Here is a 20,360-nt window from a genome sequence, read left to right as displayed (position 1 = left end):
CTTATCTGATTTTATGATGAATATGTTGGCTTAGAGGCGTGGCTCGCACCGACTCAAGGTGATTGCCCAAAACGAATATTTAGAAGACATCCCATATTTGAACATCTAACCAATTGAAGATCGCCTAAATAAATTATTTACTAATTTTGATAATATTGATAAAAACTACGTCATTCGATTACAATTACTCCCTACTTGCGGAAGAGATTACTCCCTACAAGGCGGAAGAGATATACCGATGACAAGGACCTAATGAGGCAGCTCTTAAGCAGAAAATATTCAAAATAATTAAGTTCAATGTAATGCAAATAAAGGTCACGTTAGGAATGCTTTTCCACAGTAAACTGAAGCGGCTTTACGACACAAAAAGATGCTCGATCGTTTCATCCTTGTCACAAAATGAGCGAAGAGGGGAAGGATCCAGACCACTTCGATGCATATCATAATTTTATTTATTTTGGAACTCGACAGCTTAATTCCGTAAAAATAACTTGAGTGTGTGGTTTCAAGGTTTTATCCTCTACAGGAATTGTTCCTGTTCTGCATAATAATATTACGACCACTTCTGCTTGTGAATCTATTCAGCTATCACTCTATTAGAGGGAATAAAAAAATAATGTATCTAAGCCTTTATTGCATGTACACTAAGTGTAAAAACAAATTGAACGCCGCATGACATCATCAATTGTTTAGAAATTGTATTTGGATGACAACGCCGTTATTTATTTTACGTATCGAGTGATCTTTCTTAAAGAAGAAACATTTTTGCTTCCTTTTTGAAACGCTTTTTAGATTACTTTATAGGGGCCCTGAAACACTTCTTCAAGTAACCGTGACACAAATTCACTGGAAGATCTTCTTTCCTCACGAATTCAACGCCGCACAATTTTTATAAATCTGTCCAGCGCGAGTGGAGTTACAAATATTTGTCGCATGCCGCAGGAAGCGATGACAGTGCAAAGGAAAATGTCACGCTCGCCTCATGACCTTGAGGCTCTTTTCGTTCTTTTTTCTCGAATCAGTTCTCAGTGTTCTCAGTAGCATCAAAGTGTTCTCAGTAGCATCACGTGCGCACGCGTGGACAGGTCGCGGCCTCCTGCGGCGATCTCAAACTACCGAGCGTGCCATGTTCAATTCAGCCAATGGTTGATAGCTGGGTCTTTTACGAGTGATTTTTTAGCTTATTCCTTGATTTGCCGAGAGAAGAGGAAACAACTTTAGATAATTTCATTAATTTATTATGTCAGTGAAGCAACGTGGTGCGCTACATTATTATGCTCGTTTTTTGTCGGGAGCCTCTACTACCGATGAGCAGCGTTTTCTGACCATGCTCCAAAAGTGTTGCAGGGCCCCTTAAAAAGCGAATTCCAACCTGATATTAGACAAGGTGTACGGCGTTGCCTAGAACGTTAGCTTCTGTTTCATGCTGTTTTCTAGGCACTTTTATTATCTCCTATAGGAGTTGATAAACCATCAGTCATTCATTTTGTTTACCTAAAAAGGACGAGGGGAAAAGACAGGACAAGCACACAGGGCCTGGACTGATAGCACTGGTTTCGTTTGTATGCCTCCGCTTTCTTGTGCCCTCGGCATCTGTGCTGTTTAGCACTGTAAGTGTTAACATGCTTCTCGAGCATCAGATTTCACATCGAAATATTCGCAGTCTAAGCGCAAGGTTACGTTCATAACAACCATGACCACCACGTGGTAGAGAAATTCTCTCACCTTTACAATTGTCTCCGCTCGTCAGATCATACTCTAGAGAGTGGCGCTGGTTTTACGAAAAGTCAAAGCAGTAGTGGACCTAAGTCTAGGGAGGTGCGGTAGCATCACAGCTGCTCGGACATTCGCTTCGCGCCATGTCGCAAATACTCACACATTTGCCTGCTCCGTGACACGAAGCGATGTACTCCGCCTCATGGTGGGCATAACAAGCGTGTACAATGTCCACAAGACAAAATATTTTCGGAATGTTACTCGTGACAAAGAAGGGTTAAAATAAAATGAACAATATGTGACTGACTCAGCCCACTTGCTTATTCTGGAAAATTGTAGTCTTTCATGATTAGCAGAAAAATAATGGTTCATGGATACATTATAGTTATCAATCAATGAAGCAATCAATTATTAATTTTTCATGACATGGTTACATTAGAAGAGGGTCCAAAGCCTAGAAAACGATACGGGCCCTCTTAAAAAGCAGGTTCCCAATAAACTTTTAAATTGCTGTATTACTCTGTGAAACAGACTTCCGACCAAATATAGTGCACAAATGTCATTTCGCAACATTGTATTATAACGTTCGGTTATACCTCCGCATTTGTCTGCGCAAATAACGTGCAATTGGGGTGTGCTATTAATCAGTAGAAATCTAAGTTGGCCGTTATTTTGTTTTCATTATGCATAAATTTTCAGAGACTTTTGCGCACACACATGAATACATGAATAAAACAAGAAATACAAAGTGGACACATCCCTCGTGCAGTGTAAATCGACGATATGCGAAGCAACATCGAGGAAAGTGTGTATGTCACTTTCAAATCAGCAGAACGTTACAAAGCAGACAAATGTAAAACACAGTCAACACAATTAGAAGTGTTACGTGCACTCACGTATCCAGATAAAACGCAAGTGCGTTGTTTATCGTCACGTAACGACAGCACCACTAACGTTTGCAATGCTAGCAACAGCAGCGATAGACATGTAAGATATGCCGCACAAGACTTCCATGTGATGATTATTATGTTTGCGCCTGGAACTTGTGTTGGTCGTCCATTTATGTCACGTAAGGCGAAATTTGGTATATGTGAAGCTAGCGAAATGGCCCCGCGTGCACTATGAACATAGCATGTAGCCACGTTTTACATGATACGCATCTCACGATTATCTTGTTCACACGTGTCATTTACCTTCGCTGTTTATTCCCGTCAAATGATGCCAAATTTGGTATATGTGAAGCTAGCGAAACGGCCACTTGCGGATCATGAGCGCGTTATGTATTCATGTTCTTACATAAAGAGCATATCATGATTATCATGTTTGCACCATTCTTGTACTTTCGTCATTCATTCACGTCTCTTATATCAAAGTTTGTACATGTGAAGCAAGCAAAATCACCGCGAGCGCACCATGAGCGTGACGTGTAGTTTCAACTTATCGGTGCGATTACGTGCACAACGCGAGCATTACAAGATTGTTCTGGAACATACGTAGCTGCTAGCTATAACGCTGCAACATTCCAGGAGACATGTATAAATGCCGGCGCACATAACCGCTTCTCAACTTTGATCGACGGCCGACGCTGCACTCGTTCGCCGCTATCAGTGCCAGTGTATATCGCTTTAATCTGACTTCCCATGTACCGGCCACAAGTTTGGATAAATGGGGAGTTTCATTTTGGACAAGCAGAAGCAGTCGCTGTCTTCTTCAATGTCACGCCCCCGCGACAATATCGCCGCTGACACGACGGCAAAGGCAACGATAGGGGTCAGTGCGTTGTGACAGTTTCGTGCGCCCTCTTTTCGTGCACCCCTTCACAAATAGGCATAAGCAAGTGATAATATTGTAAACCAATAAAGTTTAAATTTCATCTCTAGGTCCCAATAGACAAGGCTTTCATAACAAAGTAAATACAATAACTATTGTGGTTTAGCGTCTCAAAACGACCTTATGAATATCAGAGACGCTGCAGTAAAGGGCTCCGGATATTTTGACCACCTGGGGTTCTTCAAGGTGCGTCTCAATCTAAGCACATTGGTATCAAGCATTCCGGCCTCCATCAAAAACGTGGCCGGCACCTCCGGGACTCAGTACGGCGAACTGCGTGTCAGCAGCAACGTGCGTTAACCACTTGACCACCGTGGCAGCTTCTCCCGAAGATGAGAAGTAATAATAACGTTCGTGTTAGTGGCATGTAGTATACAAAATATGTTATCAAAAGATGAAAAGCAAAAGAAGCGTAAGTCACGGAAAACTCGTCATCATGGCCGAAAGGCACATTTTTTAAGGCGCTTTCATAGGAGTGTCTGGTGCGCATCAGAATGCGTGATAGATTTTGGCCATTTTCGAGAGTGGCGCAATGCAGCGGGAGTGGCCTTGGGCATAGCGTCATGAAGCTACCCTCTGGCTCTGAGATCAGTCAGCGCAGTTGCCAATGAAGATGACTCACTCGGCCGTCAGTTTGAGGCCTGAAAGACTCACATATCGCTGAGCAGAGGGTAAGGAAGAGAAAGCCGCTTGGAAATCCGCGGCGCCTACAGAGCCGGCCAACTTCGATTCGATGGTGCCGTTAAGTACAACCTTCCGCACTTTCATAGATTCCTACAAATCACTGATGCAAGCATAAATCATCACAGGGACGTTGAATGTACACATGCAACGGATTATAACCTTTTACATAACGAAATTGTTTACAAGAACTTTTGTCAATATGAATGCAGCCAATATAGATTGCGAAGCCAGGTGGCACATGATTGTGAGCATTTATATAGTGTGTTTCAGTGCTATTCAGCCTCACAGCGCATATTTACAAAGCGCTTTTATGCTAAAATTCAATCCTACGAAAAAAAAGGTCATTTATACACACCGCTTGAGGTGTCATCACCATAAACGTGCGCAGAAATAGCAAGGAATACATAAGGACCAAAAATATGTTCTTTTCTACGAAACATTTCAACGTATTCGCAAAACGCATCAATGTCAAATGCAAGCCATGGTTTTCTCGGGCTTTTGCTTCACAGTTGACAATCATACAGAGCAGTGCTGGGCTCAAAAGGTGGGATAATATTACCGTGAATCACGATCACAATTCTGACGCCTTAATTTGATAATGCCTTCGATTGTACGATTCTCAGCTGCATGTGGTTGGCATCACGCGCACTGCTAATAGCGCTGTTTGAACAGCAACCATATACGTTCCAGCATTGCAGTCAGTGCTCAAACAAGCCTCACTGAAGAATGGCTGAAGCTTATGTAATGTGAGAACCAGTTGTGCAGACCGACCACGGCAGCCACCATTTCAACGTTAAAGACAAATGTAGTTTCTTTGATCGACTGCATTTTCGCGCGTGATTTTCAGCAGGTACTTGTGTGAGTAAACAAAAAGATCGGCTACAGAAAGATTAAAGGCACAAGCATTCATCATTTCTCTTCATAAATGAAACCTGCAACAGCAGAGATCCAGAACTCACTCACGTTTCATTATTTTTGTCCAATCTGGGTACTCACAGTATCTTTTGATTCTGGCCTTGCTGTAAAGGCTAGTAGAAGCAGTGTGATTGAGCTCATGTTCGGGCGGCATGGGCACACGTTTCCGAGTGGTTTCAATACCACAATGAATTTAACAGACAAAGCGCCAGTGTAACTTCGTGTAACTTAAATCAAATTAACAAACAGCATCACATATCTTTAAAGAAGGCTTAGTGTTGAACTCACCACGTAAATCGTGTAACAGCTAACTATCATAAGTTACAGCGACGCAGTAAACACCGAAGAGTCTGAGAAACGTTCAGGGGGGGGGGGGGTTACGTAGACAGGTGAAATTATTCACAGGCATGAAATGCGATAAACTCGTGCAATTGAAGAACCGCACCGATCACTGCGAGAGCCTTTATGATGCAGTGGGCGTAGTTTAACATCGGGAGCGTGGGGACTGTAATATGGTTCACTAAATACAATACAGTATATATTAAAATTAACTGTAGCAAATCAGCAGCCTGTATTACGAGAACATTAGAGATGCAAAAACAATGTTAGGCTCAGTGTTAAACCCAGTGTAAGTCAGGGAATTCTCAATTTTCTCTTCTCATGATGTGGAGCTGAACAGATTGAAGCATGAGAACGGGATGCTTCGACAAAACTTAGTAGACTGAAAAAGCGACGATGCGTTAAACTTCACTCGAAGACAGATGCGACTACATGATTATTAAACATTTTACTGGCGCAAGCACGATACCAAAACGTGCTTTGATTTCTCAATCAATATATACTATGCTTCTTCGGTTCCTTTTCCTGCTGTGAGCTTCGCGAAAACTTGCAATGCTTTTGTTAAAGTCAATCTTGCGGTGATGGTGACATTCTCGGTCTCGTTATAAGCGTGGGTGATTTCATTTAATAAATCATGGTCTCTGAAAATTTGTGCTTTCTTCGTTTTTGGAAAGAGCGCTAAAGGCACGTCATTTATATATACCACTTAGAGATTCTTAGAGCTCTTCAACTTCAGCGCATTTTGGTCAACAGAAGCGAGACAGTGCAAAGTACAACCATATAGTTGTACTTCCCGCCGTCTAGTTGTAACGCGTACGCGTGCGCGAAAAGCGCGCGCGTTCGCGTTGCTTCTCACGTTTCGGAGAGCGGCGCCTCCACGGAGAACGGTCTCTCCTGCACGCCTATCAGAATTGTTATGCGAGAGAGCACGAACGTCACTTTGCTCGCTGCTCCGGCCCCATTTACGAAAGGAGTGTGACCGATTGGCACGAAAAAAACATCATTTCTCAGTGCGTGGAACATTTGTAGATATATTTCCCATAATTTCATAACGTGCCACTCTATAAAAAAAACTACAACATTGTTGCCTTGAGTCCGCATGATTCGCATAACGTCAGTTCCCAAGGTACGTGGTATATGCCAAATTTAAAAAAAAAAGAATTTTCATTTTCAGCTTCTTTTTGTGATTTCAAAGCAGCTTTTGCAGTAAAGAAAATCCGTGATCGAATGTGACTCAAAAATCCGTACGAGATGCGTGGAAGACGAATACTCCACCACGAAGCCCCTTTTTGGCGTGAACACTCATTTCGAAAAAGAACCTATACAGGCATCATGTCGGCTAAAGAACTAAATTAACATATGTAGTAAGGTGTGGTCTAAAAGTGAAATAGCCATCGGTCATCACAAAAGGATAATTACACTGACCAATTTCTACCACAGGAATCACAAAGAAAACATAAGAGGCAAATGAAGGCACAAGTGCTACATGTGACTACATAAGACCTCACGTCTCTTATTACGCGTGTATGTTTCTTGCGCTGCAAATCATTTTTGGTGTCAAACGAACAGGCCCAAATTATGACAATTCCTTCCTTCATGATGTAAGGCCAAGAATAACGAAAATCATTAGGTGCTGGCACGACGTAATTGATGGTTTTGAATCATGTGTGTTGAACTTTAGGGCACGCTAAAAAAATTTCGAACAAATGCGGTTGATCTACCCTAGCTTATTCGCGATTTGCATAAATAAATTACATTTTCAGCGTAACTTGAATGGAGTAATCGGGCCGTGGCGATTAATTACACGACGGACAATGTCAAATCCGTCTATTGCCTATATCGTTCTGCTCAACCCTTCGCATCCGGGCACATTCCACATTTACAGCAAAACAGAATACTATGATAGAAAGCCGACTTGATTAGTGTGATAGAAATCCGGGATTTAATCCCGGCTACGGTGGCTGCATTTCTGATTGAGGCAGAAATGTTGTACGCCCGTGTGCAGTTGTGACTGGCTCCAGAGCTGACGAGGGAGCGGCGCTCTTGGGATCCTGTAGCAAGTAGCCGACCGGCCGGCTGCCTATGACCGCCAGGTATTGTCCCTCCTAGCCGGAAGGTAGACGTCGTGACGCCACGACACCGTAAGCCGTTCGAGAAAAGACAACAAATACAGCATACGCTAATTAAGCGAACAGATTGGCGAACCCTTTTATGTATCCTGTCACGAGCTTGGGACCCCTCGACCAGCGGCACACACACGAAGAAAAAGAGCCCGGCTGGCGTCACCTTAGAGTGCAGTGATCACGCCTCAATATTGGACGTTCACGTGGGGCGTGCATGCTTGTCCCCCTCGCCAGTTGTGTGTGATCTGTGATTGGACAGTACCATCTGCACGTGTTCCCTGATCTAGGGATCTGGGGAGAACATATTCTTACTGATGAGCTTCCCCGACTCATTTGAAGGAGCACCGTGTAGAGAAACAAAAGATCTGAGAGCTCGCCATGTAAGAAAGAGCTCGTCATGTACGACAGCTCACCGTGTACACAATGTAAATAAACCTTCTTCCAGTCTCTGTTGCTCCTGCCTCGACAACTTCATCCCGAACCTCCGGCGCCTGCGAACCGCGGTCATAACAGTGCTCAGGTTTGGGTGCACGTAAAAGAATCTCAGGTGGTCAAAATTTCTGGAGTCCTCTACTACGGCGTCTTTCATAATCACATGAGGGTTTTGGGATCTTAAACCCCACATATCAATCAATCAATCAAGCTGACTTAAGAAGCCAGTGCTTAAAGTATGAATTTATGCAGGTAATACTGATATTTTATTGATCCCAGAACGGAAATGGAAGCTGTGGAAGAGCAAGTTCTCGCGTTGGTTCTAAGCGATCGGGGAGTACATTCATAAAGACCAAATCGCATGAGTATAAAAAAATCTTATGAATTAACATATAGTAAACACAGTTTAATGAGCAGACTAATTTTAAGCAGTCATTCTACATGTTCAAGCAGTTAAGGTCATCCGCACAAGCATTGCGGTTTCTTAATAATGAAGAAGTGTTCACGCTACAAAACACTCGCAAAAATCAAAGAGCGTTCATTCTTCGTCGTTCCTATGAGTTTTCATTCCAGCTTTTTTTTTTCGATGTTAGTGTTAGCGAAAAGTCATATTCAAAAAGCATATGCAAAGGAAACAATGTAAGCCACGCAGTCACGACCAGAAGGCACACTTATCGGTCGGATTCATGGGACTTTTTGGCGCACATCGGAACGCGTCTGAAAACTCGGCCATGTTCATGAGTGGCACGATGCAGCGGAGGCGGCCAGCGGCGTAGCGGGCTGAACGCCCACTCTGCGTCTCGCACCATTTGGCGCAGTAGGCAATGAAGAACAGTTGCTCGGCCGTCATGTTGAGGCCCGGAAGCTTCGCATTTCGCTCCACGGGTGGCAAGGTGGAGAAGGCCGCGTGAGCGAGCGCGCTGCCCACCAAGTCGGCCAAGTTCTCCGAGTCAACCGTGTCGTTGATCACAGCCTGTCGGGCTTTGATCGCTGCCTGCGAAGGTTTCAAAAAAGTGCACAATCTAATGGAGACGTTTAATATATATATTTAACGTTTTAGGCGCACTGCAGTACTGTCTGGATTGACGAAAAGTATTTTCCGAAAAAAACTGTTTGCGAGAAATATCTATTGGCAGTACTAAGGCAGAGCATACAAATGATCTGTTTAGTATAGGCTGAACACTTTGAGCAGGTATACAAGCTTGAAGAACGCTTGAGCTTCATGTTGAAGAGTACATTGATCTCATTCAGATCTCATTAAGTACCTTCACCCAATAAACCCCGAATATTCAACGTAATCAGAAGTCAGGTGAAACTCGAAAGAGAGCCACATCTCTTTTGAGGAATTTGTTTGTGAGTGCGACAAGCTTTGAGAAGGACGTGCTTCTAGAAGAAACCTCGAGGAATGCCGCAATGACTACTCCACATTATTACGAGCTTCATTTTGAAGATATCATCAATTGGAGTAGATTAGACTACACTCGTTTTCTATCGCACTGACCGTACTGTTTCAGCGGAAATTGTTTTTGTGCAAATAATGAGAAAGTACGAAAATACTGAATGAAAAAAAAAGTCAAAGCTTACGTTACGTTAGTCGTAGCATTACGCGTGCCGACATCAGAAACTACAGCATCGTCAATAAAAACTCAATGCGGGTGTGCGGAAGGACGGGTCGTATGTAGTGACGCTCCCTTCCGTTGCAGTGAGGCCTTCATGTGATATTGTCGGTATACGTAACGACACAACGCGTCACCTGAAGATATTTAGGTGGCGCAGAGCTTCGCAAGCTCTTACTGCTTTGAAAACTTGGGGCTATTTTTTGTACAATGCATATCTAATCCATTACATGTCTAATTGTGTTACGATTGCAAATAACCAGTTTAAGTATAAAAAAAGTCTGTGGCAATATGAAAAAAAAACGAATCTGATAACGCAGCACAAAAAAATAAGACACAGAAGGAACTCCGTCATTTCTCTTGTCCTGTGTCATAAATTTGGCACGAGGTCATTAGTTAGGCATTACCAATACACCCAACTTCACACTCTTGTCAAAGAAACGTGTTTTATTGTTATACTTTCTCTCTGAAGAGAAAAGCGCGAAATGTCCTAAAAAGCAGATGCACTTGCTTCTCGCACTCACTACAGATAGTGAAAACAACATCAACAAAGAAGCGTCTAGTTTTGTAAGTAACCTAAGTTTTGAGTTGTCTTCTCATGAAAATACTCAACAGTAAATACTTCACGAGCAACCTGTAAAAAACTGAAGTTTGGTGCAACGCTGTAAACAGCCTATACCGGTGCTCACCTCTTAAAATTCAAGGCCCAGCCTGGTCTTGTTTTAGATGCTACTGCAAGCACAGCTCATTCTATATGCGCGCCTATAGACGGCGTTTTTTAGTGTCTTCGAGCCCGTATTAGCCCCGAGAACGAACACTGGCGGCGCTGCGGTTGCGGCGAGGTGACATCACAGCACGGACTCACCTGCTCCGCTGGCGCTTGTCGCCTCTTCCCGTGCCTTTCGTGTACATGCTCTTTAGCGATACGTTGGTTATTAAAGACGATAATCTCTCTTGGAGACCTTCTACGTGAAAAATTTGGCCCGTGTGTCTGTACATTTGTCTATTTGTCCACCTTTACCGCAAACCGGATACTCTAAACAGCACCAGCCAATACCCCGAATCGCCAACCCCATCCGCAGCGCCCACCAATGTTGCTCAAGATTTAGCGTTCATACGAGTGCGATTGTCAATTAAAAAGCAATTATTGCGCATATCTGAGGCACCCTAACAACACGTATATATTCTGCATGTGCGTCTTTTACTAGAAATAGCATACATAAATAATTCTAAAGACCGCAGCGTTTATCACGCTGCGCTCACCATGCAACGCATGCACGAAGAAGCGAGTGTTTCCAACGCTTTGCTAAGACTAGACGGTGGTGGCACCTATCCGTCGCCTTGCGTTCTACACCTTATCACCTCTGAGACAGGTGCGCACGCCCGTCTCAGAGCTACGCGCTTTGTTTTCTAAAAAGAACTGCCAGATGGCGGTCATGTCTCACGTGTGACGTGGCTAAATGCACTCGTTCGCCTCCACTGCACGCTCGAGGCACTCTAACGCAGCGCCTCTGGAATACCATTCACCGATTTTCTTGCGCAGAACGTCAAATAAATGTTTTGTTCACTCTCTCCACACGCAAGGCTATAACTTTTTGACGACATTTCTAAATTACACGCAGATACGGGGCCAATTTTTAATTCCTCTGTTTCGATACACAAAATTTCTCAACATAAAAGTGCAAGTGCAAAAGTGTGGCAGTTTGGGCTAGTTGGTATGGCATGACGATAGTTATAGCGCGAGAACAAAACGACTCTTGTCTCTGTGTCGTCGTTTTGTTCTCGCGCTATAACTATCGTCATAAAAGTGCAAGGTTTCACAACTAGTGAACGTTTTTATAGCTGTAAAAAGTTTCCAAGCTTAAGCTTAAGATATAGCCAGATTCCCGTCCGAATGAAAGTTTTATTGTGAACATGGTGATGCAGGAGACTACGTTCGTTGTTTTTATCGCGTACACCAACGATTGTGTGCTATAAAAAATATGCTCAGTCCTATTAACGTTATTACAACTAGGCGCAGACTCCGTGAGATCATGTCTGTGCCGAAGTCTGAGAAATGACATTGGGGCTTTTTTAATTCACTAAATATATTGTACTTTACAGTGCAAGTTACGCGTGCATCTTCGAATGATTTAAATGATTTTACAGAACTGCGCTTTCTCCAGCAATAGACATTACACAAATATCACTGTCATAAGCACTCACGTAACTTATTCGTCAAACAAACAAAATAATACTGCCGCACATACAACGATTTCAGAAATGATGAGATATTTCCGTTCACTAGGATCATATGTACACGTTTATTCTTAACACTCGCCAGGGATAGTCTTACACCCTAATTTGCGCGAAATGCTGCAGTGTCCTACCACCACGTCACAAACGCTAATGGAAGCTTCACGTGGCAGCACCGCTGATAGCAATGACTTCAACACAAACGTCAGAAAGTCGATTTGTACGCCTATTATCGCGCACTCACAGACGTGGCCCAAGCAGTGGTGTAACCAGGGGATAGCTCACCGGGCTTATCGCCTACCCCCCCCCCCCCCGATTTTTTTTGTCCATGCAGAGAGAAAAATTACCATTTCAAATAGGCGCCCACTCCAAACCGCGAAAAAAATTTCAACTCATAAGCTCTGGACTCAAGTAATACCTAAACGACCATCGCCTAGATGAGGCGGCAACTGGTTTCACTTACCATGTCCACCAAGATGTAATAAACTGCAAAGAAATTCAACGTACGAGGTGGCTATCTGAACTGGTAGGTCAGAGCGCGACCGTGCTTGCTATGATTCTGCACGAAGACAAAATCTGACCGCCATAGGAATTTCCGCACCTTACCTCAACCCCACTTAACCTCAATAGTTTCGGTCAATTAAAGCTTCAAGATTATTGCGAGAGAAACATGAAACTAAACAGCGTGTTGAGTGAACCAGTACTTGAGAAAAACACACAACAGCGGCGGTGCTATTCTAGAACGAGCGCCTTCCGCTATATGTTGCGATACTCGAAGCTGCATACGAGTGCGGACTTGATACACTTGTGAAAGCGCTGCCTGTAAATACGTGGATATTTGCGGTACAAATTATTTTAAGGGAAGAAAACTCCTGTTATCCCCGAAAGAATTCACCCACGCATACCTCAACCTTATAATGTAAATGTGGTGTCTTAATTCCTTCTCAAAATTACATTGTTATGCGTCAATGTGTTTGTTGTATTCAAACAGAAGCGTGTTCTTGATTTTCAAAACTGTCGGAATGTGGCTGTCGTCGCCACGAATGGAATCTATCACCGAGGCTAGCAGCGCAACACAGACCTTTTCATTCATCTCGCATTGCCATACGACCCAGCGCGTGATTGTGCAGTATCAACAGCAAACTTTTTATTGTTTTTTTCTGAAACATTATTAAATCTGTTTTCTTCCTTCATCTGCTGCTTGAAAAGACCAAAAAGCGAACGGAAACATTGGACCAGCGCACCATGCGAACGCATCATTATGTAGGCGCGCCGCGGCTCACATCGAATAGTCCGTGCCGTGACGTCATCCGCAAGGCAGCGATGCTCCACCTTCGCGGGGCTAATAGTCTTGGAACTCAGACGACAATTACACTTACACAGAAAATGTACAGTCACCATTTAATTGAAATAAAGCAACACAATGCCTGAAAAATATATTTCGAAAATCAAGGCCGACAGTTCTTGTCAGCATGTAAGCTACAGCTAAGAGAAATTGGAACCAGGGATGCAAACTGTAGTCCAGGAAGGCTCGGAGTTAATGCTGAAAAAAGTATAAGAAGTGCTCAAGCGTAAAAAACAACTACCTCCCGCTAAAAAGAAAAATTGATTATCATTGAGAAATGTTTTCACCCTCCAATGTCCAATACAAAAGGCTGACGTGCATGACTATTAAACGAAATAATTTTGTACTCGGTAACTACTGCGTACAAAGCCCAGAGTGCCAGTAACATTCGCAGGGCAATAAAATTGGCCTGCGAACTTGTTCCGCTCTAGGGACAGGAATATTCAGCCGTCGCTGGTCAAATGCTGCACAAGATTGCGTTAAGCTAATCAGTTTTTCTGTGTTTTCATGAACGTCAAAATGTGCTCTTATTATTACCGCAGTCACACTGAATACTCAAGTGTGTTTTCGTTCCACATTTCTCTCGGCAGTCTTGAGGTTAGCCTAACAGGTCAAAAAAAGACGCACTCACGGCAGCTTTATGTGACCTCCGCAAGCAGAGTGCCCTCTCTGTGTACTTCTTCAGGAACTCTGGCGTTGCCCATTCTCTCTCCTTGCCCTCATCATCGTACTCTGAGCCACCAACATCGTAACCATGCATTATCTCGTGACCAATTATCTGGAATGAGCAGAAAATAGAAATACATTTCGTGCTCCCCTAACTTCAATTTCTACTTCAAAACTAGTTGCATCTGGTAATTGTTCATTCCGGCTCATAATCGCGTTTATAAGACATTTGTAGTAAACGAATGAAACGTTAAAACAACAGACTTTACTGCTTCGTAAAACGCTGCGTTTAATACAGTTTTATACGCCTCGAAAGCTACTCACCGAGCCAACGCCACCATAATTGAAAGCAGTGGGATTATCGACATTAAAAAAGGGGTGCTGGAGAATTCCTGTAGGAATCACCACAGTATTCAGTATTCGTATGTAGTACGCGTTAACATTCGTTTCATCGAAGATCCAGCTCTTCTGGTCTGTCCATGATCGATGGGCTGAAGCCTGTAGAGCTGCCCTATACGATTTGAAAAACCTCTTTGTTTCCACATCCGGCACTGTATCTGTGGATTGTGATGAAAAAAACAAACAAACTGAGCCATATATTATTTAGGTTTCCTACGTTTAATAGCTGGTTTGTGTATTGCACGTGGAGGGCACAGCGAATATGATATTTTGCTGCTTTTGTATTCACGAGAATATTGAGGCTGGATTCTTTATCTCGACAGCCCTGCGCATCGGACTACCACTGGATGGTTTCCTGCATACCATTTATTCTAGTAGGTAAGCTTAAGTTCGCATTGTAATATTCCTGTGAGGCTGTTTGTTGATCCCATTACGAGCGTACTTAAGGAAATTAGTTCTTTATATATTAAACAAATAGAAAATGATCAATATAGAAAACTAACAAAATAGAATTGTACTAACTGTTTTAGAGGTACCATTCACCTATAGGACTAATCTTCATAGGTTTACAGCATGAACGGATTTCAACCCTGGAAGGTTGCTTCACCGACATTTACTACGATAGCGCTCGCACCAACCACATGAAGCATTTACTCGTTTGCAGTTTTTGCTCATCTATAGGTGCCCGTTTTTTTTTTAATAATTCACTTTCTTCGCGCAGTAGTCACAAAGGTGCAAAAGTTACTGCCTTCTGTGTGTGTGTGTGTGATTTTCTCAGGTATGATCATTACTGTGATCCTCTGCCTGAGTCCTGTAATTATGAAGTTTTACTAAAATAATTTGGTGTGCAGCTAGCGCTTGAGCAGAAATTAAAAAAAATCTACGTTTCTCTCGAACACAGTGTTATCATTGCCGATTTTCAAGTATCGAGGCGCCGAACTGCGTTTCCACGTTTCATCATTGAAGTTGTCATCTGCCTTTCAAGATATGTACAAAGAACTTGTACTTTACAGTTTAGTAGCGCTACTAGCATCAGCTGATGCGTCTAAAAATGTGATGCTTTAGTTCAATAAGTCCTCTCCTGCTTTTTCAGGCCACGGGTTGTGACCCTGAGACACATCTATGACTTGGCGAAGCGCTTATGATCGCCAGACTCTTCGATGGAGAGACTATACAAAGTACAAAGAACAGTGTTAACAGAACGTAAGCTGGCTTTAACTGCATGATATTATTCATGCATAGGAAATATTATTATAAATAGAAGTTCACAAAAGCACGTAGAAAGAAATAGGACATTTCTTTCGCAGACTATGTCAGATCCATCAGCAACTCGATTTCAGCGAGGGATAGTTTTATTGATGGCTCAGTGACGCATGTATTGGCACTTTAAACTATCGATAGATTTATCTACACTTGAAATCGACTTTGTGGTGGACCTCGCATAGGTGAAGTCAGGTGTATCATCACTTCGCCCATGCTTTCTAGAACATCTTTTTATATGGGCTATGCATGAAAAATATAAGCTGGTGTAGTTAACGCTCCTTTTGTTAACAATGTGTCTTGTGTATTTTGTAGTCGGTTCTTCGTGGTGTCTTCCGACCGTAAGCGCATCGTCAAGCCAACATCAAACAACTAGCTCATTTAGTAGCTGTTCGAACACATACATGACCGAATAACTTCATGTGAACAAAACTAAAACGGAGATATTAAAATGGTTTCTTGTCACTTTGGTTATAGGTTTGTAAGCGCTACCTAGATCAGTTGCTGTAGTACCCAAAGGGTGGAAGATTACACTGTACTCTCAGCGAATAGAGTACCTTTCACGCAAGCGATCAATCATACAGCTCACTAAAGTTGAAAAAAGACCGTTTATAACCCCTTTCGTGAGCTCTCTCACATGATTTATTCAATTTTTATTTTGCGGTATCTGCTTACCGTAATATTTATCGATATTGGCAGAGTCTACTCGCTCACCAGGACTTCCCACATGGTACTGCATTTTGCGGAGCTTCTTGATTGCAACTTCTCGCACAGAGCCGTCGACCCAACTCGATGTGTTAAAAGCAATCCCAAAGGCCTGGCGAATTCTTTGCAGCATTGACGTTGCAGTGTTCATGGCTTCCGGTTTCATTACTGGTTTGCAAGCATGAAAATAAAATGAGAATTTTTATTCTTTGAACGGTAAAGAAATGAACAGTTAAACACAATAAGTGAAGTTTGGAAGTACTTTTTCCTGTGCTAGTGGGCTCATTAACACGTACAAGCCACAAAGGTGTGGCTGTACTGCGCGACAAAATAAGAAGGGAAGTATACAAGGGGAGCCCTCCCACGGAACACTTCTAGCGTTACTTCATTGCGCGAAAAATCAATATCCTTGTGTCTTGTACATGCACGGTAACACAAGATTTTGTAGTGCCACTCATCAGGCCCCATAACAAACATTAGTTAGACAGAGGAAGTTGCTCTGTGTCCGATAAGGGGCATAATTCCCCCAAAATTGGTTCAATCGGTTCCTTACGAGCGGAGAAAACTGTTTCCTCTTTTTTTTTTTTTTTGAAACGGCACGAAACGAGGATGAAATAAAAAATGGCAGAATATCCACGGAATGGATGATAGAGAGTGGGGCAAAGCATCCGTCCGTTCATTCGTTCTTGCTTCTGTCCGTCCATGCGTACGTCTGTGTGACGATCCGTGTGTCCATCCACCCATCCGTGCGTGCATCTGTTCGTGCGTCCATCTGTGCGTCTCTCTCTGCGTACGTCCATGCGTCCGCCCTGCGTCCGTTCATGCGTCCATCCGTCCATGCAGCCATCCGTGCATCCGTCCATGCATCTGTCTGTGTGTCCGTTCGTCCATCTATTCAACACTCTAAGTACCACCATCTCACATTTTTTGATCATATATTCCCCATATAGAAGTACCGCCATCCAGGGGACATTCCAAGGACTAAACGAGAGGTGGCACACGCACACTTTATTACGGCTTGCGCTTCGGGTCTACTTCCCACCTTTAACCACCTCGAGTTCATGGTATATACTAGTTCACTGTATTCAAGGCACTGCGGCCCAACGCTCGCTAAACCTTCCTAAAACCAAGAAGGTTACGCCCAGCGAGTATAACGTAGCAACCCTTACCATCTTCTATCTATCTATCTATCTATCTATCTATCTATCTATCTATCTATCTATCTATCTATCTATCTATCTATCTGTCTGTCTATCTATCTATCTATCTATCTATCTATCTATCTATCTATCTATCTATCTATCTATCTATCTATCTATCTATCTATCTATCTGTCTGTCTGTCTGTCTGTCTGTCTGTCTGTCTGTCTGTCTGTCTGTCTGTCTGTCTATCTATCTATCTATCTATCTATCTATCTATCTATCTATCTGTCTGTCTGTCTGTCTGTCTGTCTGTCTGTCTGTCTGTCTGTCTGTCTGTCTATCTATCTATCTATCTATCTATCTATCTATCTATCTATCTATCTATCTATCTATCTATCTGTCTATCTATCTATCTAGCCGCCTACGACTTCTAGCTCTCCTGGCCGTTTCGATAATGGTATCGATACCAAATTTCGTATAGAATAACGTGACTGTATGAAGAACATATCTGACTTGTCATTACATGAAAATCATGATATATGTGCCATGAGTATGATGATTTACATTTCATGGTTCTACAGCTTTTGCGGTTGTTTCGTTGACATGTCATGTTGCAAAACTGGTATGGTATGCCATGATTTCATAGCAATCATAAGTGACAGACCTTATCATATAGATCATGACATGCGTGTCATGTAACAACATGATTTCCGGCCACGCTCATGCTGCGCTCGTGGCCGTTTCGCTAGCGTCAGATATACAAAATATGGCATTACTGTACGTGAATGAATGACGAATGTATGTGAGTGGCGCAAACATGATAATCGTGAGATGCGTATTATGGAACAACAAGACTACATGCCACGCTCATGATGCACTGGCAACCGTTTCGCTAGCTTCATTTATACGAAATTCGGTATTACAGGACGTGAATGGATGTCGAATGTATGATACTGGTGCAAACATGATAAACATGAGATCAATGTCATGTAACAACATGGCTACATACTACGCTCATGATGCCCTCGCGGCCAATTAGCTAGCTTCAAATGTACTAAACTCGGTAATATGTGACGCGCACGGACGACTTAGGTAAAAGACACATCCGAGCATGATAATCACGACATGCGTCTAATGTAACAACATAACTGCATGCCACACTGATGATGCGCTTGCGGCCATTTCCCTGCCTTCACATATGCCAAATTTGATAATACGTGACGCCAATGGATGACGAAGGTATGTAATTGGTGCAAATACGATAATCATGAGATGCGTGTCATGTGAGAACATGACTACATGCCACAGTCAAGGTGCCAATACATTTCAACGTGACGCGGTTCGCGTGCTCGCCGGCGTTCATTTCTTCGCGTCACGCTGGCGTTGCCACGCCACGCATCATTCCTACTATATATACTCGCAGGCGCGCGCCGCACTGCTCTGCTTTGACGCATGCGCGTTTCAGTCCGTACAGCGTCCCTCCGTCACGAAAAAAGCGAGACGCAGAGTTGTCGGGGTAACGCATCGGCAAGAAATGCCGCATGTCGCATTTCGCGCCGGTCACCGTAGTGCCACGCCGACGGACGCTCGTGGCGCCTAGCGCCAGACTATAGATTGCTTACATTTTGCTAACATAGCGTCGCTGTGCCCAGCCAGCGCGCACGCAAACGCTACATTGGAGGATATTGTGCTCTTTTTGATGCGCTTGCGGCCGTTTTGCTAGCTCCTCATATACCAAATTTGGTGTTACTTCACGTCAATGGATGACGAAGTATATGACTGGGGCATACAGGATAATCCTAACACGCGTGTCATGACAACATAACACGCTCATAGCATACTCGGGGCTGTTTCGCTAGCTTCACATATACTAAATTTGGTAACGAAGGTGACAAAGGTAAACGACACATCCAAATATAATATACATGACACGGAAGGCATATACGGCATCATTTTCCTCCACCTCGTAACATTATGGGCTGATTTTAAACTGATGTATCAACATTTCTTATTCGTGCTTTTCATATCATCGATTCCCACTGCACGTGGGATCTGCCAGTGTTTTTTTAGTTTTATCAAGGTTTTTTCTGTCACTGTGCCCATTGACGTTAGTGATGTATTTTAGTCACTGAAAGGTCGTTGAAAATGATGTATGCAATCAGATGAGAAAGTTTTGCCAACGAGCGTGAGACTGTCAACTTGTCGGTCTGCGACAACAGATCCACTGCACCACGGCCACGCTCTCTAGATGCTCTACAAACACCTGTTTTATATCTTACACTTTCCTCTAACTGTGCTCGTCAAAGTGGCGGGGTGGTCCCCGGGAAGGGGTAAAAAGAAGTAATGCTTCACGACCCTGCTTGGAACATATTGGCTCTGACAAGCCGACGTTGCTACGTGTCTCCCCATTCGGCACATTTCTATGAAAGTGAAAGTTTTTAGTGCATTCACAGACCACGAAATGGCGAACTTCCACTAGGTGTCACTGTTGCAATGTCACATAGGATGTATGATCAGCTAAGGGATATGAACAAAGATGAATATGTGTCCAGGAGCTTAGGTGTATAGTGATCACAAACGTATCAAGCTGAGTTTTAGAAGAGAAATAAAATCGGAAAGGTGGCATTAAAAGAAACCACACGGTAATATTTATTCAGAAAGGCAAACAGAAATAGCAACTAAGGAGATTAAAAAAATAATTACCGAGGATACTAAAACAGAATGGACGTACACAAATCGAACTCGATTGCTTGAGTTAGAGCTTCATAACGTAGGAGTCAAATAAACCGGGAAAAACAGACACAAACCCAAGAGCTGGTAGGATCAGAAAGGTAAGAGAGCCGTAGTATGATGACAGGAAGCTTCCTGGAAACATGGGTATGTTAAAAAGAGGGGTGAACCAGAAGATGATGTCCGAAGAAAATGGGATAACTTTTTGAGCTGCAGAAGAGAA

General features: G+C 43.1%; 1 protein-coding gene across 1 annotated transcript; it reads right to left on the bottom strand.

Moving 5' to 3' along the window:
* Nucleotides 1-8,691: 8,691 nt before the first annotated feature.
* Nucleotides 8,692-13,995, bottom strand: LOC142802925 (neprilysin-1-like). Its single transcript, XM_075888009.1, has 2 exons — nt 13,867-13,995; nt 8,692-9,033 (listed from the first exon to the last, which is right to left on the bottom strand). Exons 1-2 carry the CDS (start codon nt 13,993-13,995, stop codon nt 8,692-8,694), a joined length of 471 nt encoding a protein of 156 aa, XP_075744124.1.
* Nucleotides 13,996-20,360: the final 6,365 nt, after the last annotated feature.

This window comes from Rhipicephalus microplus, chromosome 3 (assembly GCF_043290135.1).
Source record: "Rhipicephalus microplus isolate Deutch F79 chromosome 3, USDA_Rmic, whole genome shotgun sequence".
Classification (NCBI taxonomy): Eukaryota; Metazoa; Arthropoda; class Arachnida; order Ixodida; family Ixodidae; genus Rhipicephalus; species Rhipicephalus microplus.
The sequence above is the reverse complement of the archived record's forward strand: the minus strand, read 5'-3'. Positions and strand labels throughout refer to the sequence as shown.

Coding starts and splice junctions, on each gene's coding strand:
- LOC142802925 (XM_075888009.1), bottom strand. CDS start 13,995: ATGCATGGTTACGATGTTGGTGGCTCAGAGTACGATGATGAGGGCAAG. Junction 9,034..13,866: donor GGAGGTCACATAAAGCTGCC/GTGAGTGCGTCT, acceptor AAACCTTCGCAG/GCAGCGATCAAAGCCCGACA.